The following is a 25,156-nucleotide window of genomic DNA, read 5'->3' on the forward strand; positions in this document are numbered from 1 at the left end:
GAAATCACCCGGAAACAACTGGAGCATGCCCATCGCGCCTGCAATGTTCTGGCACCCAGGGTGACCTGTTTATCTTGCAATGTGTTTATCCAACCAGCGGACAACGTCCTCAAATTTATTGTTAATAATAAAAGCTGTGGCCGACCCCCACTTTACCCCCACATCTTGGTCTGGGTCTCAGTTATTTCATATAAATGTTAGAGGTTGTGTTATATGGGGGTGATGACATCATTGGTCCTGTCAGTCTTGTTTTACCAAATTCAATCCCCTGTGATACAATGCCGTCACCCAAAACAACATGGAAAAATCAATGGAGGGGGGTAAATAGTTTTTATTAGCACAGTATAACAGATGACCTTACATTGACCTCTGTGAAAAAAAGACGCTAAAATGTCACTACATCAATGGCTTGTGTTCTGGGGTCTGCGAAGACAATAGCAGATTATAAGTTCATAGCAGATACTAAACCATGGCAGCTCCAGAGCAGAACTGACCTTACTGTGACATCATGATGACATCACGGAGCTATGATGTCACAGAGAGCTGAGAAGTTGGGAATTCCCCTTGACAGCAGCAGAACTGACCTTACTGTGACATCATGATGACATCACGGAGCTATGATGTCACAGAGAGATCATGAGAGGTTATAAATATTCCCCTGACAGCTGCGCGGTCTTACTTTCTGTGAATTGACACAGAGTGCGATTTTCTAATTGATTGGCGACTTTTCATTATTATGGAAATCAATGGACTGGGATTCTTCACCATCTTCTTGGCCTTTTGGTGTGTGGCCTGGCTCTCTGGTAGCTACACACTGACTGTTATCAACAGCCATGCCCCCCCACTGATGTACATCAGGTAAGATGGAGAATTACACGACTTTTATAGTTTGGGAATGTATAAGGTAATTACTTAAATAAGGAGGAAATATCGAATTAACAAAATGGCTTCCATTACCCAGAGGGGCCGCAAGAGGACAGAGAAACGCATATCCTCAGTCCTATAGATTATTATCTGACTGCTGATTATTAAGATGAAACAATTCTGACAATTTTTCTATATTATTTAACATTGAGCGTTTTTCTTTTTCTTTTACAGTGAAACGGGAAATTTCTTTCCCGAAAATATCCTGTTTAGAATAGGATTCATAGGAATGGCCATTGCCTGTAAGTAAATATCACGGAAGTGATTATAATATGCTCTTACTTCTGGGGGATGGCGGGTTATTATAAAAAGTCTTATATCTGATTATATTACTCTGGGGTCAAACCTACATCTATTTTTTACAAAAATGTGATTACTTCGTCAGTGAGAGACGCAGGCTGGTTGCTAGGGACTCATTGCTGGACAAGACTGTGGTTGTTAGGTAGTGTATCCCTAGCAACCAGACTGTCAGACATGACTCAGACTTGGCATCAGTCGCACCCTGCCCCCATCTCAGCCTGCAGTAGTAATCAGAATTTTCTAAAAAAAATAAATAATGTTTTGTTAATTTCAACTGATAATAATTGTCCGGATTAGACGATGCAGATAAATGTTCCCATCCGTTATTGAAGGCTTCTTGTTGGGTTTAGCGTTTGGTCCGCGTTTCATAGATGTTATTAGGTGGTTTTACACGTGGTACAGGATTAATTCGGCTCATTTGCTCTTTTTCAGCTCTGGGCCTGACGTTTCTACATTATAAGTACATCATGCTCCATGCTGAAGCCTTTGGGGATCGTCAGGCCTTGGTTCAAAAGATCCTCCTGGCAATTGGATGGTCATCATGCGTCGGGACAGCCATGATGGCTACATTCTCGGTAAGTTAATAAATGTTTTACATTGATAGGGTTGTCCCATCTTCACTAAATAGGGACCCGCTGGCAATCAGCTGATTACTGTAGGTCTGGCAGCTGAACCCCTGGTGATCATGATCAGCGGTTATCACCGGGTGGCCACACACTAAAGTGGTATTACATGGCTTATTAGAATGAATGGACGACCATGTAATAGATGTGTGTCCTCAATACCCCCAGAGCAGAAGCGATTTTTTGTTAGTGGCTTTCTGCTCTGTCTAATAGGGAAGCAGGAGACCCCCCCTCTATATCCATTATATCTCTGGGGTTATTATATCAGAACACGTTATTTAGGATTTATTGGGAAGTTCTGAGGGTAAATTAGTGATTAGTTCCATAAGATTTGCTCTAACCTCTGTCTGCTTGTTTTCTAGACCTACTATTATCCAATAACTCACCGGATTAATGCTTGCATTGCATTCGGGTTTGGCAGCCTTTACAACCTTTGGCAGTCCATACTCCTCTACAAAGTGTCCGAAAGCCGAAACTTCATCAGCCATTTCAGACTGGCGTCCTGCATAATGGCCGTGACCTTAGTGGTTTCATGTATCCTTTCTTAAATAATATTTGAATGGAATCCAACCGTCCTTGTCTTTATGTTCACATGTAGAAAACTTCAGATCCTGAGGTGATCATTTCCCTTCATTTTCTGATCTCTGCCGTCAGATGGCGACATGCTGGTGTAACACAGCGTCATCTGGTAACATTGTTCAGCTTCTTGCAAGAAGATGCTGATTAGAAAGCAGCGGTACTGTCATTGCTATATATGTATAATATTAACATTTATCTCACATAAAAGTATAGTAAATCCTATAAGACACTTACTAAACATAAGAAACTTTATTTTCCTATATAATAAATTACCAGTCATTGGAAATAAGGTATCCGTATACACCCACCTGTGTGCTGGAGACCAATGTGTAAAGGTATGTACAGTATATCTCATACATAATATCAAGTTATTGACATGCTGAGCCGCTGGTACAAACCAGTCGATGTAAAATTCCTTTAATCCGGTATTAATGAGATTATTTTGGATTATTGTATAGATATTATTTGTACCCCTAGAAGCCGCTCTATAGGAAAGCAATTGGACCTATAATCTTTGTGCTCGTTCTCAGCACCATGGTGATCGTGACGTCCGCAATGTAATGGATATGGTGTCATATGACAATGGGTCAGGTCCATTTTGGCATCGCCGTCAGTCACATGACTCCATGTAATAAACATTAATGCGGCAAAACCTCGGCTGGGGCGGAAAGTTCTTGTTTTGCGCAATTTTTTCTATATTAATTTTGATATTTTTTCACAGATCAGTGAAATGACATCAAAGATCATAGAGTGGTCGATGTTGGTCCTCATTCTGGTGAATGTATTGAGCTATTATCAGAATATGCAGGTCAGTAGACGTCACCTCATTATCACCTCGTATACCAGACCTCGTAATAACATTATTATTCATCTCTACAATCATGGGGAATGTAATGTGGATATGTGTTTCTTTTCTTAGAGTTTATCTATAACAATTACCTGGAAAAGCTTCACCATCTCCAAGAGCGAGAAGAACCATTTATAAACAGTGGACACTACAGATGAGGTGGAATGGCACGTCACAGCCGAGCAGGAACTTCTCTGGGAACATCCTAAACTGCTTAACTCCAGAGATGGCGACCAATCCACCAGCTCCAACCTTTCTCCCAAATATCATCTTACATCAGGGAGAAAGAGCTACAAGAACCGTTTATACCAGCGGACTCTACAGCGAGGTGGAATGGCAAGTCACAGCCGAGCAGGAACATCTCAAACTGCAAAGGCTCTGGAAATGCCACGAAATCTACCAGCTCCAACCTTTCTCCAAAAAACAACTTACATCAGGGAGAAAGATCTACAAGATCCGTTTATGACCAGCGGACTCTACAGCGAGGTGGAATGGCACGTCACAGCCGAGCAGGAATATCTCAAACTGCAGAAGCTCCGGTTATACAACCAAGTGCCGAGACATCCACCACCTCCAACCTTTCTCCCAAATATCATCTTACCACAAGGAGAGAGAAGCAGCGGACTGTTTACTATTCTCATGGTCCTTGTTTGTTGGCTTATAAAACGGTTTAGTAAAGTCATTTTCTACCACCTGAAACCTGTTTTTGTCTTCATTACTGTCAGTAATAATAATAATAATAATAATAATAATAATAATAATCCTGAGTCTTCCATAGATCTGTCCTCATGAACCTGGAGGAATAAGAACGTCTCAATATTTTTGTAGCAAAATTCAGATTTATGAAAAATATAAATATATTTTTTACACTATAAGACGTACATTTTATCAATAAAAAAATCTTGCTACAAAATGTGTACACGTGATAGTCCGGACTCAGGGGAGCCTGGCGGCCCCTTATTAAACCTAATGAGAGGCCCCCCCTTTAGAGCGAATAGCGTGGGGGACACATGGGATCACTTCGCACCCCCTTTTACCATTTTTTTCTTCTTTCTTTTCCCTTATTCTGTTCCCTTGTTTTTCCTATATTCTGCTTTTCCCCCTATTTTGTCTTTTGGTGTCTTCCCACACCCCTTCTTTGGGGTGTGGCTTTACGGTATTTACCTTGTTCTAGAAGTTTCCTCAGGTTTGACCTTGTGACCAGGCAGATGTTGGCAACAGTCCAGGGATTGGTTTGAGCAGCTGAGCGGCGGGAAATCCTGGAGGATAAAAGGATGTCTGGTCCGATCAGCAGATTGTCTGAAGAAGCTGTTTGAAGCAGCCCCGCCCACCCTCCCTTGTTCAAGGACAGAATTCCCGCTCACCCTCCCTTGTTCAAGGACAGAATTCCCGCTCACCCTCCCTTGTTCAAGGACAGAATTCCCGCTCACACTCCCTTGTTCAAGGACAGAATTCCCGCCCACCCTCCCTTGTTCAAGGACAGAATTCCCGCTCACCCTCCCTTGTACAAGGACAGAATTCCCGCCCACCCTCCCTTGTTCAAGGACAGAATTCCCGCCCACCCTCCCTTGTTCAAGGACAGAATTCCCGCCCACCCTCCGTTGTTCAAGGACAGAATTCCCGCCCACCTTCCCTTGTTCAAGGACAGAATCCCCGTCGCGGAGTTTGTTAGTGGGTTGTCTCGCAGCTAATGCTGTGTGGACAAGTGCTTGTTTATTGGACGTTTCATTATTGGACATTATTTATTTTATTATTTATTTATTAATTCATTCAAGTTGATTATAAAGATTTATTAATATTTTTATGTTACCCATAATAAACACCACAGCCTTTTACTTCCAACTATTTTGTATGCTTGACTTTTATTTAAGGTTTTTGAGGGGTTGCGAATGTTATTCCATGATCTGTATGATCGATGGTGGGTGGGGAGGGAATTCGATCACGATGTGAATATTGCATTCAGCTTCCCGTCAGCGGCCAGACACACCACTAGAGCCTGTGGAGGATGGTAAACTATTAGACCACCAAGGAGACAGCAATTTACGTTTTCCTTACCCAAGACCACCAGGGAACCAAATACTGACCCTCTATGTAATACACGGAAGTGCTGGTTCCACCAGAGACGCTCTTTATAGATGAGGGCAGTGGCGTAGCTATAGGGGTCGCAATTGCAACCAGGCCCCTAAGCCTGTCTGCGCCGAGTCACTCACAGCACAGTGCAGAGGAGAAGGATCCTCCACCCATCGTGGGAACGGGGATAGGTAAGTAATTATGTTATAAGTTTTCTATTAGGTACATACTTATTGGCGCATTATACTGGGTATTGGAGGGGGGGGGGTTATATGGCAGCTGCTGAGGGGACATTATACTGAATGAGACAGCTATGGGGGCATTATACTGTAGGGGGGCATTATACTTTATGTGGCAGCTATGGATGGCAATATACTGTGGGGGCAGCTATAGGGGCATTATACTGTTGGCGCAGCTCTGGGGGGCATTATAGTGTGAGGGGTAATAATGGGCGCATTATACTGTAGGGGTCCAAATATGGGGGCATTATTCTGTGGTGGTCAGCTATAGCGGGCATTATACTGTATGGGGGCTTCTATGGGGAGCATTATACTGTGTGGGGGCAGCTATGGGGGGCCACTATACTGTGTGGTGGCATTATACTGTGGGGGCATTCATAGGGTCTGTCGGGCAAGCTAGCTGGGCATTGTATACCCTAGTCTGTCTTGCTAAAGGTCTCCCAGTGTTTTCTAGTTCCCAGTGTTACCCGTTCCTGCTGCCTGTACCCTGCATCCCGTACTATCGTTACCTGCTGTGAAAGCCAAGTCGTGTCTTCCACTGCATCCGCGGCGTCACCTGCTGTGAAAGCCAAGTCGTGTCTTCCACTGCATCCGCGGCGTCACCTGCTGTGAAAGCCAAGTCGTGTCTTCCTCTGCATCCGCGGCGTCACCTGCTGTGAAAGCCAAGTCGTGTCTTCCGCTGCATCCGCGGCGTCACCTGCTGTGAAAGCCAAGTCGTGTCTTCCGCTGCATCCGCGGCGTCACCTGCTGTGAAAGCCAAGTCGTGTTCCTGCCACTGTCTACATTGCCTCAGGTACCCGTTCAGAACTATAGACATTGTTTTGTACCTTGTTGGCCAGCTGCTACCCCGCTACGCGGTACGGCCCAGTGGGTCCACACCCTGTGCCGTGACACCCAACAAGTGAAAATCCACTTCCTGGTTGGTGCTTGTTTGGCCAAGTTTTCTTAACTCATTTACATAGACTTAACAAGTCTTGCGTGAAAAATGCAGTCCGCACGGAAGTGCTTCCGTGTGGCATTGACTTCAATGCGTGCGTGATGCGTGAAAAACGCCCAAAGAACGGACATCTCGTGACTTTTTCGCAACGGACTCATGCAGCGTAAAAATCACGCACATGTCTGCACGGCCCCAATAGGTCTGTGCGACGCGCGTGAAAATCAAGCGCCTTGCACGGACGTATATCCTGTTCGTCTGAATAAGCCCTTAGAATAAATAAATGGGGGGTGGCATCACATCATCATGATCTACAGGGATTGGCCAGTGATCACATGGTAGGGGGGCTATAGAGCTCCCTATAAGATAGTAATGCCCTTCGTCCTCTTTGGGCCCTGCAGCTTGGCGTCTTTCCCTCCCCCACTCCCTCTCAAGATTTGACTCCTTAATGACACGACCAATTTAGTTTTTTTAATTTTAGTTTATTACTATTTGTGGGGTGAAATTAGCAAAAAAACAAAAAGCAAATGCGCCATTTTCTGGGGGATTTCGCTTTTACGGCGTCTATTGTGCAGTAATAACTACATGTTCACTTTATTCTACGGATTAATACGATTACGGTGATACCGACTTTATTTTTTCATGTGTTACCACTTTGGAAAACTATTTGTTAAAAAAATTTGTTTTGCGTCGCCAAAATCTGAGAGCCATAACTTTTTTATGTTTCCATCGATTGAGCGATGTGAGGGCTTATTTTTTGCGAGGCGAGCTTTTGTTGTTACCATTTTGGGGTACATGCGACTTTTTGATCAGTGTTTATTCTATTTTTTGGGGAAACTAACGTGACCAAAAAACAGCAATTTGGGTGTTTTAAAAATTATTATTTTTTTTTTTAAGGTGTTCAGCGAGTGGGTTAGATAACATCAGATTGTAAGGGTATGTTCATACGAGGTCATTACGTCCGTAATTGACGGACGTATTTCGGCCGCAAGTACCGGACCGAACACAGTGCAGGGAGCCAGGCTCCTAGCATCATACTTATGTACGACACTAGGAGTCCCTGCCTCTCCGTGGAACTACTGTCCCGTACTGAAAACATGATTACAGTACGGGACAATTGTCCGTCAGCGAGGCAGGGACTCCTAGCGTCGTACATAAATATGATGCTAGGAGCCCGGTTCCATTACGGACGTAATGACCTCGTGTGAGCATACCCTCATAGTTCGGACTTTTGCAAACGTGGCGATATCAGTTATGCTAACTTATATGTTGTTTAACATTACTTTAGGGAAAAAATGGGAAGAGGGAATTTTTTAGAAATGTAAATATTTTTTGGGGGGATATTTGCAAAAAACTTTATTTAACTTTTTAAAATTCTGTTTAGAAGTCCCCCTAGTGGACTTGCACCAGCGATTATTGGATTGCTCACACGATCCACTGCAATACTAAAGTATTGCAGTATATCATGATTTTTACAGCCACCTATGAAGCCCTGCCGGAGAACAAAGATGGCAGACCCTTCATTAGGCCCCAGGCTGCCATGATAACCATCGACATCCCGCTATAGCATCATGGGGGCACAAGGGCATGTCGGTGGGGGTCGCCCCTCTCATTCTAATGCTTTAGATGCTGCGGTCGTGATTGACTGTGGCATCTAAGGGGTTAAACGGGCAGACTCAAAGTGATTTTTGATTCTGTCCGTTGCAGTGAGGTGTTGGCCATATTACACAGCGAATACCCGCTAAGTATGGAGCGAGCTCAGCCCGTGATCCCGCTCCATACTTTCCCTTAACGACTGCCACGTACATGTATGTGGCATCTTGTTAAGGAGTTAGGGTATGTTCACACGCAGTGGTTTCAGACGTAATTCGGGAGTTTTAAGCCTCGAATTACGCATTAAAAAACGCCCCTAATACGCCTACAAACATCTGCCCATTGCTTTCAATGGGAATTACGATGTTCTGTTCCCACGAGCCTTTATTTTACGCGTCGCTGTCACAATACGGCGCGTAAAATGACGGCTCGTCAAAAGAAGTGCAGGTCATTTCTTGGGACGTTTGTGGAGGCGTTTTTCATTGACTCCATTGAAAAACAGCTCCAAAAACGTCCGTAAAGAACGCCGCGAAAAACGCGAGTTGTTAAAAAAAGTCTGAAAATCAGGAGTTATTCGCCTGAAAACCGCTCCGTATTTTCAGACGTTTTTGAGTTTGCGTGTGAACATAGCCTTAAATGTCATTTTGTTGATAATTGTTTCAGAGTTTTTATGTTCATCCTGTTTTGATCATTTTGTTCTGTTCCAGACGTCACAGCGGCGGTTCTAGGAGGATCTTGTCTCTACCGTTCGTGAAATCACCCGGAAACAACTGGAGCATGCCCATCGCGCCTGCAATGTTCTGGCACCCAGGGTGACCTGTTTATCTTGCAATGTGTTTATCCAACCAGCGGACATAATAATAATAAAAGCTGTGGCCGACCCCCACTTTACCCCCACATCTTGGTCTGGGTCTCAGTTATTTCATATAAATGTTAGAGGTTGTGTTATATGGGGGTGATGCCATCATTGGTCAGTCTTGTTTTACCAATTTTAATCCCCTGTGATACAATGCCATCACCCAAAACAACATGGAAAAATCAATGGAGGGGGGTAAATACTCTTTATTAGCACAGTATAACAGATGACCTTACATTGACCTCTGTGAAAAAAGACGCTAAAATGTCAATACATCAATGACTTGGATTCTGGGGTCTGCGAAGCCCATAGCAGATATAAGTTCATAGCAGATACTAAAGCATGGCAGCTCCAGAGCAGAACTGACCTTACTGTGACATCATGATGACATCACGGAGCTATGATGTCTCAGAGATATGATGAGGGGTTATAAATATTTCCCTGACAGCTGCGCGGTCTTACTTTCTGTGAATTGAGTGCGATTTGCTGATTCATTGGCGACTTCTCACTATTAGGGTATGTTCACACGGCGGGGGTCCGTAACGGCTGAAATTACGGGGATGTTTCAGCCTGAAAACATCCCCGTAATTTCAGCCGTACCGGCATGTGCAGGCGCTTGAACGCCGCGTCAATTACGGCCGTAATTAGCGCTGCTATTCATTGGAGTCAATGAATAACGGCTCCAATTACGGCCAAAGAAGTGACAGGTCACTTCTTTGACGCGGGCGTCTAGTTACGCGCCGTCATTTGACAGCGGCGCGTAAATATACGCCTCGTGTGAACAGACAAACGTCTGCCCATTGCTTTCAATGGGCAGATGTTTGTCAGCGCTATTGAGGCGCTATTTTCGGGCGTAATTCGGGGCAAAAACGCCCGATTTACGTCCGTAAATAGGCCGTGTGAACATACCCTTATGGAGATCAATGGATTGGGATTCTTCTCCATCCTCTTGGCCTTTTGGTGTGTGGCCTGGCTCTCTGGTAGCTACACCCTGACTCTTATCAACAATCATGCCCCCCCCCCATAAGGTATAAGGTAATTACTTAAATAAGGAGGAAATATCTAATTAACAAAATGGCTTCCATTACCCAGAGGGGCCGCAAGAGGACAGAGAAACGCATCTCCTCAGTCCTATAGATTATTATCTGACTGCTGATTATTAAGATGAAACAATTCTGACAATTTTCAGACTTGGCATCAGTCGCACCCTACCCCCATCTCAGCCTGCAGTAGTAATCAGAATTTTCTAAAAAAATAAATAAAGTTTTGTTAATTTCAATTGATAATAATTGTCCGGATCAGACGATGCAGATAAATGTTCCCGTCCATTATTGTAGGTTTCTTGTTGGGTTTAGCGCTTGGTCCGCGCTTCATAGATGTTATTAGGTGCTTTTGTCAGGGATCATTACTATGTATATTGTCTGAAAAATATTATCCTCACACATATGTATATACATTTCAGTTCTTTGTGTAATATACTGATATATATAACAAGTTCTTTGTTCATGTCGGACACACCTATGGAAGACACCGCCCCCTGGAATGCAAAGAGGAGTGTGCAGAAGAATGTATAGGAAAAGTTACAGCTGGGGGAGCGAATAGAATTTAAGCAAGTCACACATCTATAGGGAGGGGCATGTGTCTTCTCTGTGTGTGTGTGTTTCTTTGTTCTGAATAAAGTTCAGTGCCTCCTGGCTGACATTGAAGCTGTACCTCAGACATTTGTGTGGTGTACTTCTCTCCAGGCATGCCTTCAGCTTTCAATTTACAGAGGTGGTTATTCGGTGTGAAATACGGACCTGACATTTTTACACGTGGTACAGGATTTATTTGGCTCATTTGCTCTTTTTCAGCTCTGGGCCTGACGTTTCTACACTATAAGTTCATCATGCTCCATGCTGAAGCCTTTGGGGATCATCAGGCCTTTGTTCAAAAGATCCTCCTTGCAATTGGATGGTCATCATGCGTCGGGACGGCTGTGATGGCTACATTTTCGGGCAACACTTTTACCCACCGTAATCTCGTAATGCCTCTCCAATGCATGTCGGAAATCCTGAGGCCCAAAGCAGCACCAAGGGGGCGCCAAGGAGCGCGCTCGGAGTCCCAATGGACATAAGAATGCCCAACAATCCAAAACCTACAAAAACATAAAACGAGGAAAATGAAAAATAAACTACTAACAAAGTAAGTCAGGCCTCACATAAGATTTATAACAGTTTAGACTTCCAACGACCTAAACGCCTTATCTCTCTCTCGCCCAAACCCAGTGAATCGACCTCTGTAGCCGCACCTATGTGAAAAGAGTGCGTCCCAAAATCACTTGCCGGCAAACCCAGCTTCTCCAGGCAAGACTTGAAAACTGCCATGAACTGAAAACGGGTGAGAGAGAGGCAGTTGGCATGTATTAAAAATTGCTTTTCAGCGGGCCTCCGGGACATGAAGTCCCAGATAGCAGCTACCGGCATATATCTCCCCCCAAGCGACTGAGGCAACCAACTCGCTAGTCCTGAAAGCACAGAAAAAGGCCAGAATAAACGCCGTCATAAACAGACATCGCTCATAATCCTCAACACACACCTCCAACAAGATGCCTATCATTTTTGTAAGTAATGCAAAGGACACGACGGGCCGCCGCATGTCACGCGAGACATGTTCCTTTTTCCAACCCTTCAATGCCCGACGAACTACAAATTCTTTTGTGACATCTCAAGCACCCCACAACTTCAACATAAATGCTACCCAGGGCCAGATTAAGGCTATGTTCACAAGTACTGACCAAAAACGTCTGAAAATACGGAGCTGTTTTCAGGCGAAAACAGCTCTTGATTTTCAGACGTTTTTTAACAACTCGTGTTTTTCGCTGCGTTTTTTACGGCCGTTTTTGGAGCTGTTTTTCAATGGAGTCAATAAAAAACGCCTCCAAAAACGTCCCATGAAATTACCTGCACTTCTTTTGACGAGCCTTCATTTTACGCGCCGTATTTTGACACCGACGCGTAAAATAAAGGCTCGTGGGAAAAGAACATCGTAATTCCCATTGAAAGCAATGGCCAGATGTTTGTAGGCGTATTAGGGGCGTTTTTCCAGGCGTAATTCGAGGCATAAAACGCCCGAATTAAGTCTGAAAATAGGCCGTGTGAACATACCCTTAGACTGCCAGCAGTATGGAGCAGTTATTTATGATAGGGGCCCCCACCCAACTAACACAGGGTTCCCCACGGCAATGCTTCTAGGCATTTGAAGCTTAGTACAACCTATTATAAACTGTCCCCCACAAAATAGAAGCCGGAGTGCTTGAGATATTAAAAGTCCACTAAGTTAAACATTAAAAGCAGTGACTTACATTGGATGCCCATCATTCTTCGCTCTGTACCCATAGATGGTGGGTGGCATGCAGTGAGTGTAGGTTCGTCTTTGCTAAGTGGTAAAAAGAAATGCAGATAACATTACACTGGTAGCTACACACTGACTGTTATCAACAGCCATGCCCCCCCACTGATGTACATCAGGTAAGATGGAGAATTACAAGATTCTTATTTTATAGTTTGGGAATGTATAAGGTAATTACTTAAATAAGGGGGAAATATTTAATTAACAAAATGGCTTCCATTACCCAGAGGGGCCGCAAGAGGACAGAGAAACGCATCCCCCCAGTCCTATAGATTATTATCAGACTGCTGATTATTAAGATGAAACAATTCTGACAATTTTTCTATATTATTTAACATTGAGCGTTTTTCTTTTTCTTTTACAGTGAAACGGGAAATTTCTTTCCCGAAAATATCCTGTTTAGAATAGGATTCATAGGAATGGCCATTGCCTGTAAGTAACAATCACGGAAGTGATTATAATATGCTCTTACTTCTGGGGGATGGCGGGTTATTATAAAAAGTCTTATATCTGATTATATTACTCTGGGGTCAAACCTACATTTATTTTTACAAAAATCTGATTACTACGTCAGTGAGAGATGCAGGCTGGTTGCTAGGGACTCATTGCTGGACAAGACTGTTGTTGTTAGGTAGTGTTTCCCTAGCAACCAGACTGTGAGACATGACTCAGACTAGGCATCAGTCGCACCGAGTGTAGGGGTCCCCGCCACAACCAAGGACTGCTCCCCGCTTGGTGGCCGAGCCGAGGCACAAACTCGGGACGACCCAACCAGGTCTTTTTCTGCCTGCCGGGCATTGACACGTTGCTGCCTGTGGATCCGTCTATCATCAGCACGGCTCGACGACCTCGGCGGGGAGGATGATGCAGATAATGATGGCGAGAAAGAAGAGGAAGGTTGTCGCTCAGAAGATGATGAGGGCGATCTTCGCCTCCGAGAACGACCACCTCTGCCATGGCGATGCTTGCTCCGACCGTGCCTGCGCCCACCTACAGATCTGCGTTTCCTCCCTCTTCTCGACGATTCCTTTGCCGAACCTGAAACAGAAAAAAGGGACAAGGCAGAAGGGTGACCAACATCACATTGATCCCCCTTGGCACCAAAAACATGCGCCACTTCTCTGCTCGGACCCTTCTGCTGCAGGCCAGAAACCAGACGGTACAGTCAATAAAGGATACGGTTGATCAGGAGTTCGCAGCCCTGGCTGATAACGGTCGTCTTCCTCTTTAGCTCCTGTCCTCTGATAGCGGGCTGCGCCCTCGCTGCAGTGACCCTGCGGCGTCTCCTTTGCCTGGCCCTCCTTCCCCCAACATCTCCCGACACAGTCGCCATCATGATATCACTGATCTATGATGTCAAGAGAGATGATGAGAGGTTATAAATATTCCCCTGGCAGCTGCCCGGTCTTTCTTTCTGTGAATTGACACAAGAGGCCGATTTGCTGATTCATTTGGGACTTTTCATTATTATGGAAATCACTGATTTGGATTTTTCCCCATCTTCTTGGCCTTTTGGTGTGTAGCCTGGCTCTCTGGTAGCTACACACTGACTTTTCTCAACAACCATGCCCCCCCCCCCCCCCACTGATGTACATCAGGTAAGATGGAGAATTACAAGACTCTTATTTTATAGATTGGGAATGTATAAGGTAATTACTTAAATAAGGAGGAAATATCTAATTAACAAAATGGCTTCTGAGAACGACCACCTCTGCCATGGCGATGCTTGTGCCGACCGTGCCTGCGCCCACCTCCAGATCTGCGTTTTCTCCCTCTTCTTGATGATTCCTTTGCCGAACCTGAAATAGAAAAAAGGGACAAGGCAGAAGAGTGATCAACATCACATTGATCCCCCTTGGCACCAAAAACATGCGCCACTTCCCTGCTCGGACCCTTCTGCTGCAGGCCAGAAACCAGAGGGTACAGTCAATAAAGGATACGGTTGATCAGGAGTTCGCAGCCCTGGCTGATACCGGTCGTCTTCCTCTCTAGCTCCTGTCCTCTGATGGGGGGCTGGGCCCTCGCTGCAGGTCTTTCTTTCTGTGCATTGACACAAGAGTGCGATTTGCTGATTCATTGGCAACTTCTCACTATTATGAAAATCAATGGATTGAGGATAAGGAGGAAATATCTAATTAACAAAATGGCTTCCATTACCCAGAGGGGGCCGCAAGAGGACAGAGAAACACATCCCCTCAGTCCTATAAATTATTATCAGACGGCTGATTATTAAGATGAAACAATTCTGAAAATGTTTCCATATTATTTAATATTGAGCGTTTTCCTATTTGTTTTACAGTGAAATGGGAAATTTATTTCCCGAAAATATCCTGTTTAGAATAGGATTCATAGGAATGGCCATTGCCTGTAAGTAACAATCACGGAAGTGATTATAATATGCTCTTACTTCTGGGGGATGGCGGGTTATTATAAAAAGTCTTATATCTGATTATATTACTCTGGGGTCAAACCTACATTTATTTTTACAAAAATCTGATTACTACGTCAGTGAGAGATGCAGGCTGGTTGCTAGGGACTCATTGCTGGACAAGACTGTGGTTGTTAGGTTGTGTATTCCTAGCAACCAGACTGTCAGACATGACTTAGACTTGGCATCAGTCGCACCCTGCCCCCATCTCAGCCTGCAGCAGTAATCAGATTTTTCGAAAAAACCCGAAATAAAGAGTTGTTAATTTCAATTGATAATAATTGTCCGGATTATACGATGCAGATAAATGTTCCCGTCCATTATTGACGGTTTATTTCGGGTTTAGTGGTTGGTCCGCGCTTCATAGATTTTATTAGGTTGTTTTACACGTGGTACAGGATTTATTTGGCTCATTTTCTCTTTTTCAGCTCTGGGTCTGACGTTTCTACATTATAAGTTCATCATGCTCCATGCTGAAGCCTTTGGGGATCTTCAGGCCTTGATTCAACACTTTTACCCACCGTAATCCCCTAATGCCTCTCCAATGCATGTCACAATTCCTGAGGCCTAAAGCAGCACCAAGGGGGCGCCAAGGAGCGCGCTTGTAGGCTCAATGGACATAAGAATGCCCAACAATCCAAAACCTACCAAAACATAAAAGGAGAAAAATGATAAATAAACCACTAGCAAAGTAAGTCAGGCCTCACATAAGCTTTATAACAGTTTAGACTTCCAACGACCTAAACGCCTTATCTCTCTCTCGCCCAAACCCAGTGAATCGGCCTCTGTAGCCGCACCTATGTGAAAAGAGTGTGTCCCAAAATTCCTTGACGGCAAACTCAGCTTCTCCAGGCAAGACTTTAAAACTGCCATGAACTGAAAACGGGTGAGAGAGAGGCCGTTGGCGTGTCACAGGTCACCGGATCAGCAGTGTACGCCGCACTCATTGCAACTGTGCGGCCCATCTCTGCTGCACAGGCCTAGTGGTAGGCTACATGTCCTCCGGAGCCACCCCACCTCCATCGGAGCACGGTGGGCGGGTAGCGGAAGCGCCATAAGCCGCCCGGCTGACAACCGGCAGCACTACACTCTGCCAGTTTCCCGGGTGAGTATGGAGGAGGCGCGCAGCATAGGGAGGGATGCTGGACACATTAAGAGGGATAGGGGGAACCACCTCCCCTGTAGATGTTGAAGGTGAGACAGGCCGGGCCTGATCTGTGTGCCTCCCCACGATGACGGGTAGAGCGGGCAGCCATGGGAAGAAGACTTGGGCTTAACCTAACGGGAGGGCGGGTGATTTGCTGCGGCCTACCTCTGGTATCTCCAGCCGCAGGTCCTGGGGCTGTTACAGCCGCCTCACCGTCTATTTGTCTTAACAGGTCCTCCAGCCAGGTGGTGACTTCGACTGCCACCCGCCGTGTCACTTGCTGTAAGAGCTCATCAGGCATGCTGGAAAGAAAGGAAAGAGACAGAAGTAAGGAAAGAAAAAAAGGAAAGAAAAAATCTCACCACACGGAGTGCAACTATGAGGTGTTACTTCACGCTGCAGCAGAAGGTAAAGAGCGGCTCTGCCCTCGAACTCTACATAAAACAGCCCATCCAGGTGACAACCTAATAAATGAAAACACACCGAATGGACAAGAAGTAAACGAAATCCAGATTCAATATCGACTTCGCCAAGAACTCCCGAGTACCTGCACTCAGAACTACTTTCACCGCTACATCAAACGAAGTGTATGACACCGCCGCCTTGTCTTTGGAAATCCCATTATTTACCGAGGCCCCGCGAGGAAAGGATAGATGGTGTATCATCCTAAACTTTCCGCTACCTCTCTTGGGGACAAAGCCAAGAGGGGAGATCTTCAAGTTTGGATATGGAGGCTCCTCAAAGGGGCCAGCAATCCTACCTAACGTAATTTCTTTTGATAACTTCTCCCTAAAAACGTCGATGTTATCTCTAGCTGATTTGAGGATGTCCGCCTACATCAATACCGACGACGCTTCAAAAGGAATGAAGAAACGTGCACTAAAACCATTAGCGAGTGCCTCTGCCTCCTGTGGTACCGATCAAACCATGGCCCCATCTCTCGGACGCTCACTGGCGTTCTCTGCCATGTTGGAGGGGGCCCCTTTTACCTGGTTGTTTGCCCCTGCAGAAACATCGAAGTGCCACGTGAGTGCCCCCACAGATGGAGCATTCATGATGGAACTTGCAGGTTGCAAAGAACTTGCAATGTCCTTCATTATATAGCCAACAGGCTCCTGTAGGGCGTGGTCGCTGACCCTGGAACTGCTCTGGAACCCACGGCCCAACTGGGAAAGGGTCTAACCTGCTTCCCACTCTGGGCTAAAATGAATTGCAACCATATATCCGTTGCACTTGAAGCCCAACCAATCTCGGGCGACAAAGGCAAACGGCGTCGAAATTCTTCGTCGTAGCACCACCAAGCCGTACCTTCGTGCAGTATGTGGGCACTAAAAATGGTGTTGAAGTACACGAACAGCTCCGCACATATTCCGGATGGCTCTGGAAGACTACGTGCGCCAGGATAACGAAACCCTGGAGCCAATTATTAAACATTCTAGCAACCTTAACCTTTTTATCAGAACCTTTTTCAAAAGTGCGCTCCTTATCCACCGTCACCTGTTCTACCGAGATCAAAGATCAAATATCCACAAACTAATTTTTCTACATTTTTTCCTTAGTCTCAGCAGGTAGATGAGTGCCGAGAGGAGCCATACCATAAAACAGGGAATCCCTAAACGTCAAGCAGGCTAAGTTAGCTTGCCTCACAGAGGAGGGCTTAACCTCCCCTGCAGGAACAGAAAGCACAGGAGCACCTTCACTTTTATCCAAACTGGCCACCATAGCCTTTAATAACTACACTAAGTAATTTCCAGACATTAAAGATTTTGAAAGCCATGCGTCCACACATGATGACTCACCGAGGATAGGGGTCCCCACCACTCCCGAAGCCGCATCCTCACCGCTGGCGGCGCCGGAACCAAGGACGGCTCCCCGCTTGGTCGCCAAGCCGAGGCGCAAACCCGGGACGACCCGAGGAAGAAGAGGAAGGTTGTCGCTCAGCAGATTACGAGGGCGATCTCCGCCTCCGGGAACGTCCACCTCTGCCATGGTGATGATTGCGCCGGCCGTGCCTGCAATCATGAGGTTTATAATGTGGATATGTGTTTCTTTTCTTAGAGTTTATCTATAACAATTACCTGAAAAAGCTTCACCATCTCCAAGAGGGAGAAGAACCAGAACTCTGGAGTATAAAGAGGACAATCGTGGACGGTGACGTGAGACGGTTTCATCTGACCACACACTCGAAACCACAAATACACAAGATCCAGCCCTAATCTTCCATGTCGGACCTAACAAAAATAAAAATAAAGGTGAGGTTAATGTGTTGTATGTCCTAAATCACATGTATATAGATGGCAGGTAGAGAATATCCAATATCCAATCCAAACACTATTAAAAGGGGATCCCCACATAAATGTTAGGAAATAACCAGTCCACTACCCACTCTCTGCCTCCTTAGACCTTGCCCAGACAATGATGACTACTACCACTGGGTTTTGCTGTTATGTTCACTACTGTCTCCATTATCATCTAAAAATGTTTTAGAAATATTAGAAGAATTGTACATATAGTTACAAGTTTACTTTCTCCGTCTTCCAGTTTTATACAATGAGGTGGAATGGCGTGCCACAGCCAAACAGATATCACATCCCAAACTGAAGAAGATCTAGAGATGGCGACCAAGTGTTAAGACATCCACCACCTCCAACCTTACTCCCAAATATAATCTTACATCAGGGAGAGAGAACTACAAGAACCGTTTATAAACAGCAAGAAGAGGAGGGTTGTCGCTTAGAAGATGACGAGGGCGATCTCCGCCTCTGAGAACGACCAACCCTGCCATGGCGATGTTTGCGCCGACCGTGCCTGCTCCCACCTCCAGATCTACATTTCCTCCCTCTTCTCGACGACTCCTTTGCCGAACCTGAAACAGAAAAGACGTACAAGGCAGAAGAGTGACCAACATCACATCGATCCCCCTTGGAACCAAACACAAGAGCCACATCCCTGCTCGGACTCCTCTGTTGCATTCCAGAACTGGACGGTACACTCAATAAAGGATACGGTTGTTGATCAATCTGCAGCCCTGGCTGATTCCGGTCTTCTTCCTCCCCATATCTTGTCCTCTGATAGGGGCTGAGCCATGGAGTGCCCTCACTGCAGCGCCCCTGCGGCATGTCCTCCGGAGCCGACCCTCCCCCATTGGAGCACGGCGGGCTGGTAGCAGAAGCGCCATGCGCCGCCAGGCTGAAAACAACCGGCGGCACTACACTCTGGCCGTTGCCCGGGTGAGAAGGGGGAGGCGTGCAGCATGGGGAGGGATGCTGGACACACTGAGTGAGGTAGGATGTACCACCTCCCCAGAGGATGTAGAAGGTGAGATAGGCCAGGCCCAACCTGTGTGCCTCCCCTGCTGAGCGGGCAGCCCTGGGAAGGGGACTTGGGCTTAATCAAAAGGGAGGGCAGGTAATTCGCTGCGGCCTACCTCTGGTCTCTCCAGCCGCAGGTCCATGGGCCGTTGCAACAGCTTCACCATCTTTCTGTCTCAACAGGTCCTCCAGCCAGGTGGTGCCTTTGACTGACACCCGCTGGGCCACTTGCTGTAAGAGCTCATCAGCCATGCTGGAAAGAAAAGGAAAGAGACAGAAGGAAAGAAAAGAAAAAATCTCCTCACCACACGGAGTGCAACTACTAGGTGTTACTGCACGCTGCCGCAGAAGTTAAAGAGGGGCCTCTGCCCTTGAACTCTACCCTATATCCCTTTCCTCCTTTAGCACCTTGGCCCAATCACGCCCCTGGGCATTTTTTCACTTATGTAACCACGTACTCCTCTTCTCTGCAGTCCCTGGCGCTCTCCCTATGCGGTTCAGCGCCATCAAAGATGTGTGTCCTAAGTCCCCCTAGAACAGACGCCATTTTCTGCTAGCGGCATTCTGCTCTGTCTGATAGAAAGGAATCCCAAGCAGGAGACCCCCCTCTATATCCATTATGTCTCCGGGGTTATTATATCAGAACACGTTATTTAGGATTTATTGGGAAGTTCTGAGGGTAAATTAGTGATTAGTTCCATAAGACTTGCTGAAACCTCTGTCTGCTTGTTTTCTAGACCTACTGTTATCCAATGACTCACCGGATTTGCTCTTTCATTGCATTCAGTTTTGGCAGCCTTTACAACCTTTGGCAGTCCATACTTCTTTACAAAGTGCCTGAAAGCCGAAAAGTCATCAGCCATTTCAGACTGGCGTCCTGCATAATGGCCGCGACCTTGGTAGTTTTATGTATTATTTCTTAAATAATAATTGAATGGAATCCAAGCATCCTTGTCTTTAGGTTCACATGTAGACAACATCAGATCCTGAGGAGATCGTTTCCCTTCATTTTCTGATCTCTGCCGTCAGATGGCGACATGCTGGTGTAACACAGCACCATCTGGTAACATTGTTCAGCTTCTTGCAGGAAGATGCTGAATAGAAAGCAGCGGTACTGTCATTGTGATATATGTATTATATTAACATTTATCTTACATAAATATGTAGTAGCTCCTCTAAGACACTTACTAAACATAATAAACTTTATTTTCCTATATAATAAATTACCAGCCATTGGAAGGTAGGGTATCAGTATACACCCACCTGTGCACTGGAGATCAATGTGTAAAGGTATGTACAGTAGATCTCATACATAATATCAAGTTATTAACATGCTGAGCCGCTGATACAAACCAGTGGATGTAAAATTTCTTTAATCCAGCATTAATGCAATTATCAAAAATTCTGGACCATTAGATGGATTTTATTTCCACCCCTAGTAGCAGTTCTATAGGAAAACAATTGGACCCATAATCTTTGTGCTCATTTTTTGCACCATGGTGCTCGTGACGTCCGCAATGTAATGGGTGAGGAGTCACATGACAATGAGTCAGGTTTTTTTTTGCATCGCTGTCAGTCACATGACTCCATGCAATAAACATGAATGCAGCCAAACCTCGGCCCGGGCGGAAAGTTCTTGCTTTGCGCAATTTTTAATGTATTCATTTTGATATTTTTTCACAGATCAGTGAAATGACAGCACAGATCATAGAGTGGTCGACGTTGGTCCTCACTCTGGTGAATGTATTGAGCTACTATCAGAATATGCAGGTCAGTAGACGTCACCTCATGATAGAGAAGAATCCCAAGCAGGAGACCCCCCTCTATATCCATTATGTCTCTGGGGTTATAATATCAAAACACGTTATTAAGGATTTATTGGGAAGTTAAGGGTAAATTAGTGATTAGTTCCATAAGATTTGCTCTAACTTCTGCCTGCTTGTTTTCTAGACCTACTGTTATCCAATGACTCACCGGATTTGCGCTTTCATTGCATTCGGGTTTGGCAGCCTTTACATCCTTTGGCAGTCCATAGTCCTCTACAAAGTGCCCGAAAGCCGAAGAGTCATCAGCCATTTCAGACTGGCGTCCTGCATAATGGCCGTGACCTTAGTCGTTTTCTGTATCCTTTCTTAAATAATATTTGAATGGAATCCAACCGTCCTTGTCTTTAGGTTCACATTTAGAAAACGTCCGATCCTGAGGTGATCATTTCCCTTCATTTTCTGATCTCTGCCGTCAGATGGCGACATGCTGGTGTAACACAGCGTCATCTGGTAACATTGTTCAGCTTCTTGCAGGAAGATACTCAATAGAAAGCAGCGGTACTGTCATTGTCATATATGTATTATATTAACATCTATCTTACATAAAAGTGTAGTAAATCCTATAAGGCACTTAATAAACGTTATTTTCCTATATAATAAATGACCAGACATTGGAAGTAGGGTATCAGTAAACACCCAACTGCTGGAGATCAATGTGTAAAAGTATGTACAGTAGATTTCATACATAATATCAAGTTATTGACCTGCTGAGCCGCTGAAACAAACCAGTGGATATAAAATTCCTTTAATTCTGCATTAATGAGATTATCAAAAATTCTGGATCATTGGATAGATTTTATTTGCATCCCTAGAAGCCGTTCTATAGGAAAACAATTGGAGTCATAATCTTTGTGCTCGTTCTCTGCACCATGGTGATCGTGACGTCCGCAATGTAATGGATATGGTGTCACATGACAATGGATCAGGTCTGTTTTGGCATCGCCGTCAGTCACATGACTCCATGCAATAAACATGAATGCAGGAAAACCTCGACTGGGGAGACATGTTCTTGTTTAGCGCAATTTTTTCTATATTAATTTTGATATTTTTTCACAGATCAGTGAAATGACAGCAAAGATCATTGAGTGGTCGACGTTGGTCCTCATTCTGGTGAATGTATTGAGCTACTATCAGAATATGCAGGTCAGTAGACATCACCTCCTGATAGAGAGGAATCCCAAGCAGGAGACCCCCCTCTATATCCATTATATTCCCAGGGTTATTATATCAAAACACGTTATTAAGAATTTATTGGGAAGTTAAGGGTAAATTAGTGATTAGATCCATAAGATTTGCTCTAACCTCTGTCTGCTTGTTTTCTAGACCTACTATTATCCAATAACTCACCGGATTAATGCTTGCATTGCATTCGGGTTTGGCAGCCTTTACAACCTTTGGCAGGCCATAGTCCTCTACAAAGTGCCCGAAAGCCGAAGAGTCATCAGCCATTTCAGACTGGCGTCCTGCATAATGACCGTGACCTTAATAGTTCCATGTATCCTTTCTTAAATAATATTTGAATGGAATCCAACCGTCCTTGTCTTTAGGTTCACATTTAGAAAACGTCCGATCCTGAGGTGATAATTTCCCTTCATTTTCTGATCTCTGCCGTCAGATGGCGACATGCTGGTGTAACACAGCGTCATCTGGTAACATTGTTCAGCTTCTTGCAGGAAGATACTGAATAGAAAGCAGCGGTACTGTCATTGTCATATATGTATTATATTAACATTTATCTTACATAAAAGTGTAGTAAATCCTATAAGACACTTAATAAACGTTATTTTCCTATATAATAAATGACCAGACATTGGAAGTAGGGTATCACTATACACCCAACTGCTGGAGATCAATGTGTAAAAGTATGTACAGTAGATTTCATACATAATATCAAGTTATTGACCTGCTGAGCCGCTGAAACAAACCAGTGGATATAAAATTCCTTTAATTCTGCATTAATGAGATTATCAAAAATTCTGGATCATTGGATAGATTTTATTTGCACCCCTAGAAGCCGTTCTATAGGAAAACAATTGGAGTCATAATCTTTGTGCTCGTTCTCTGCACCATGGTGATCGTGACATCCGCAATGTAATGGATATGGTGTCACATGACAATGGGTCAGGTCTGTTTTGGCATCACCGTCAGTCACATGACTCCATGCAATAAACATGAATGCAGGAAAACCTCGGCCGGGGAGAAAAGTTCTTGTTTAGCGCAATTTTTTCTATATTAATTTTGATATTTTTTCACAGATCAGTGAAATGACAGCAAAGATCATAGAGTGGTCGACGTTGGTCCTCATTCTGGTGAATGTATTCAGCTACTATCAGAATATGCCGGTCAGTAGATGTCACCTCATTATCTCCTTGTATACCAGACCTCATAATAACATTATTATTCATCTCTACAATCATGGGGTTTATAATGTGGATATGTGTTTCTTTTCTTAGAGTTTATCTATAACAATTACCTGGAAAAGCTTCACCATCTCCAAGAGGGAGAAGAACCAGAACTCTGGAGTATAGAGAGGACCATCGTGGACGGTGACGTGAGATGGTGTCATCTGACCACACACTTGAAACCACAAATACACAAGATCCAGCCCTAATCTTCTATGTCGGACCTGACAAAAATAAAAATAAAGGTGAGGTTAATTTGTTGTATGTCCTAAATCACATGTATATAGATGGCAGGTAGAGAATATACAATATCCAATCCAAACACTATTAAAAGGGGATCCCCACATAAATGTTAGGAAATAACCAGTCCACTACCCACTCTCTGCCTCCTTAGACCTTGCCCAGACAATGGTGACTACTACCACTGGGTTTTGCTGTTATGTTCAATACTGTCTCCATTATCATCTAAAAATGTTTTAGAAATATTAGAAGAATTGTACATATAGTTACAAGTTTACTTTCTCCGTCTTCCAGTTTTATACAATGAGGTGGAATGGCGTGCCACAGCCAAGCAGATATCACATCCCAAACTGTAGAAGATCTAGAAATGGCGACCAAGTGTTAAGACATCCACCACCTCCAACCTTACTCCCAAATATAATCTTACATCAGGGAGAGAGAACTACAAGAACCGTTTATAAACAGCAAGAAGAGGAGGGTTGTCGCTTAGAAGATGACAAGGGCGATCTCCGCCTCTGAGAACGACCAACCCTGCCATGGCGATGCTTGCGCCGACCGTGCCTGCGCCCACCTCCAGATCTACGTTTCCTCCCTCTTCTCGACGACTCCTTTGCCGAACCTGAAACAGAAAAGACGGACAAGGCGGAAGCGTGACCAACATCACATCGATCCCCCTTGGAACCAAACACATGAGTCACATGTGCAACTACTAGGTGTTACTGCACGCTGCCGCAGAAGTTAAAACGTCCGATCCTGAGGTGATCATTTCCCTTCATTTTCTGATCTCTGCCGTCAGATGGCGACATGCTGGTGTAACACAGCGTCATCTGGTAACATTGTTCAGCTTCTTGCAGGAAGATACTCAATAGAAAGCAGCGGTACTGTCATTGTCATATATGTATTATATTAACATCTATCTTACATAAAAGTGTAGTAAATCCTATAAGGCACTTAATAAACGTTATTTTCCTATATAATAAATGACCAGACATTGGAAGTAGGGTATCAGTAAACACCCAACTGCTGGAGATCAATGTGTAAAAGTATGTACAGTAGATTTCATACATAATATCAAGTTATTGACCTGCTGAGCCGCTGAAACAAACCAGTGGATATAAAATTCCTTTAATTCTGCATTAATGAGATTATCAAAAATTCTGGATCATTGGATAGATTTTATTTGCATCCCTAGAAGCCGTTCTATAGGAAAACAATTGGAGTCATAATCTTTGTGCTCGTTCTCTGCACCATGGTGATCGTGACGTCCGCAATGTAATGGATATGGTGTCACATGACAATGGATCAGGTCTGTTTTGGCATCGCCGTCAGTCACATGACTCCATGCAATAAACATGAATGCAGGAAAACCTCGACTGGGGAGACATGTTCTTGTTTAGCGCAATTTTTTCTATATTAATTTTGATATTTTTTCACAGATCAGTGAAAT

The 25,156-nt window shown here is 44.5% G+C and overlaps 1 protein-coding gene and 1 long non-coding RNA gene across 5 annotated transcripts; one reads left to right on the forward strand and one right to left on the reverse strand.

Annotated features, from left to right (window-relative positions):
- The first annotated feature begins 634 nt into the window (after window positions 1-634).
- On the forward strand, window positions 635-3,957 carry LOC142697952 (DNA damage-regulated autophagy modulator protein 1-like). Its single transcript, XM_075847729.1, has 7 exons — window positions 635-858; window positions 1,099-1,166; window positions 1,657-1,799; window positions 2,210-2,381; window positions 2,703-2,761; window positions 3,148-3,234; window positions 3,346-3,957. Exons 1-7 carry the CDS (start codon window positions 737-739, stop codon window positions 3,409-3,411), a joined length of 717 nt encoding a protein of 238 aa, XP_075703844.1. The 5' UTR covers window positions 635-736; the 3' UTR covers window positions 3,412-3,957.
- Window positions 3,958-9,758: 5,801 nt separating this feature from the next.
- Window positions 9,759-20,299, reverse strand: LOC142697956 (uncharacterized). Of its 4 annotated transcripts, XR_012865625.1 has the most exons (8): window positions 18,009-20,299; window positions 17,730-17,942; window positions 16,096-16,232; window positions 15,305-15,427; window positions 14,013-14,445; window positions 13,046-13,703; window positions 12,309-12,382; window positions 9,759-11,102 (listed from the first exon to the last, which is right to left on the reverse strand). It is a non-coding gene; the product is annotated as an uncharacterized LOC142697956 (long non-coding RNA). The 4 variants fall into 4 exon arrangements; XR_012865624.1 differs by having other exon boundaries at window positions 9,760-11,102; window positions 17,730-20,298; XR_012865626.1 differs by having other exon boundaries at window positions 9,760-11,102; window positions 14,013-14,395; window positions 17,730-20,297.
- Between the last annotated feature and the right edge of the window lie 4,857 nt (window positions 20,300-25,156).

The sequence above is a fragment of the Rhinoderma darwinii genome (assembly GCF_050947455.1).
Source record: "Rhinoderma darwinii isolate aRhiDar2 chromosome 10 unlocalized genomic scaffold, aRhiDar2.hap1 SUPER_10_unloc_6, whole genome shotgun sequence".
NCBI classification, from domain to species: Eukaryota; Metazoa; Chordata; class Amphibia; order Anura; family Rhinodermatidae; genus Rhinoderma; species Rhinoderma darwinii.

Excerpts from the sequence above, each read along its gene's own strand:
- LOC142697952 (XM_075847729.1), top strand. The coding sequence starts at position 737 with ATGGAAATCAATGGACTGGGATTCTTCACCATCTTCTTGGCCTTTTGG. Across the intron at positions 1,800-2,209 it reads CCATGATGGCTACATTCTCG|ACCTACTATTATCCAATAAC; the intron begins GTAAGTTAATAA and ends CTTGTTTTCTAG. Across the intron at positions 2,382-2,702 it reads CGTGACCTTAGTGGTTTCAT|TCATTGGAAATAAGGTATCC; the intron begins GTATCCTTTCTT and ends ATAAATTACCAG.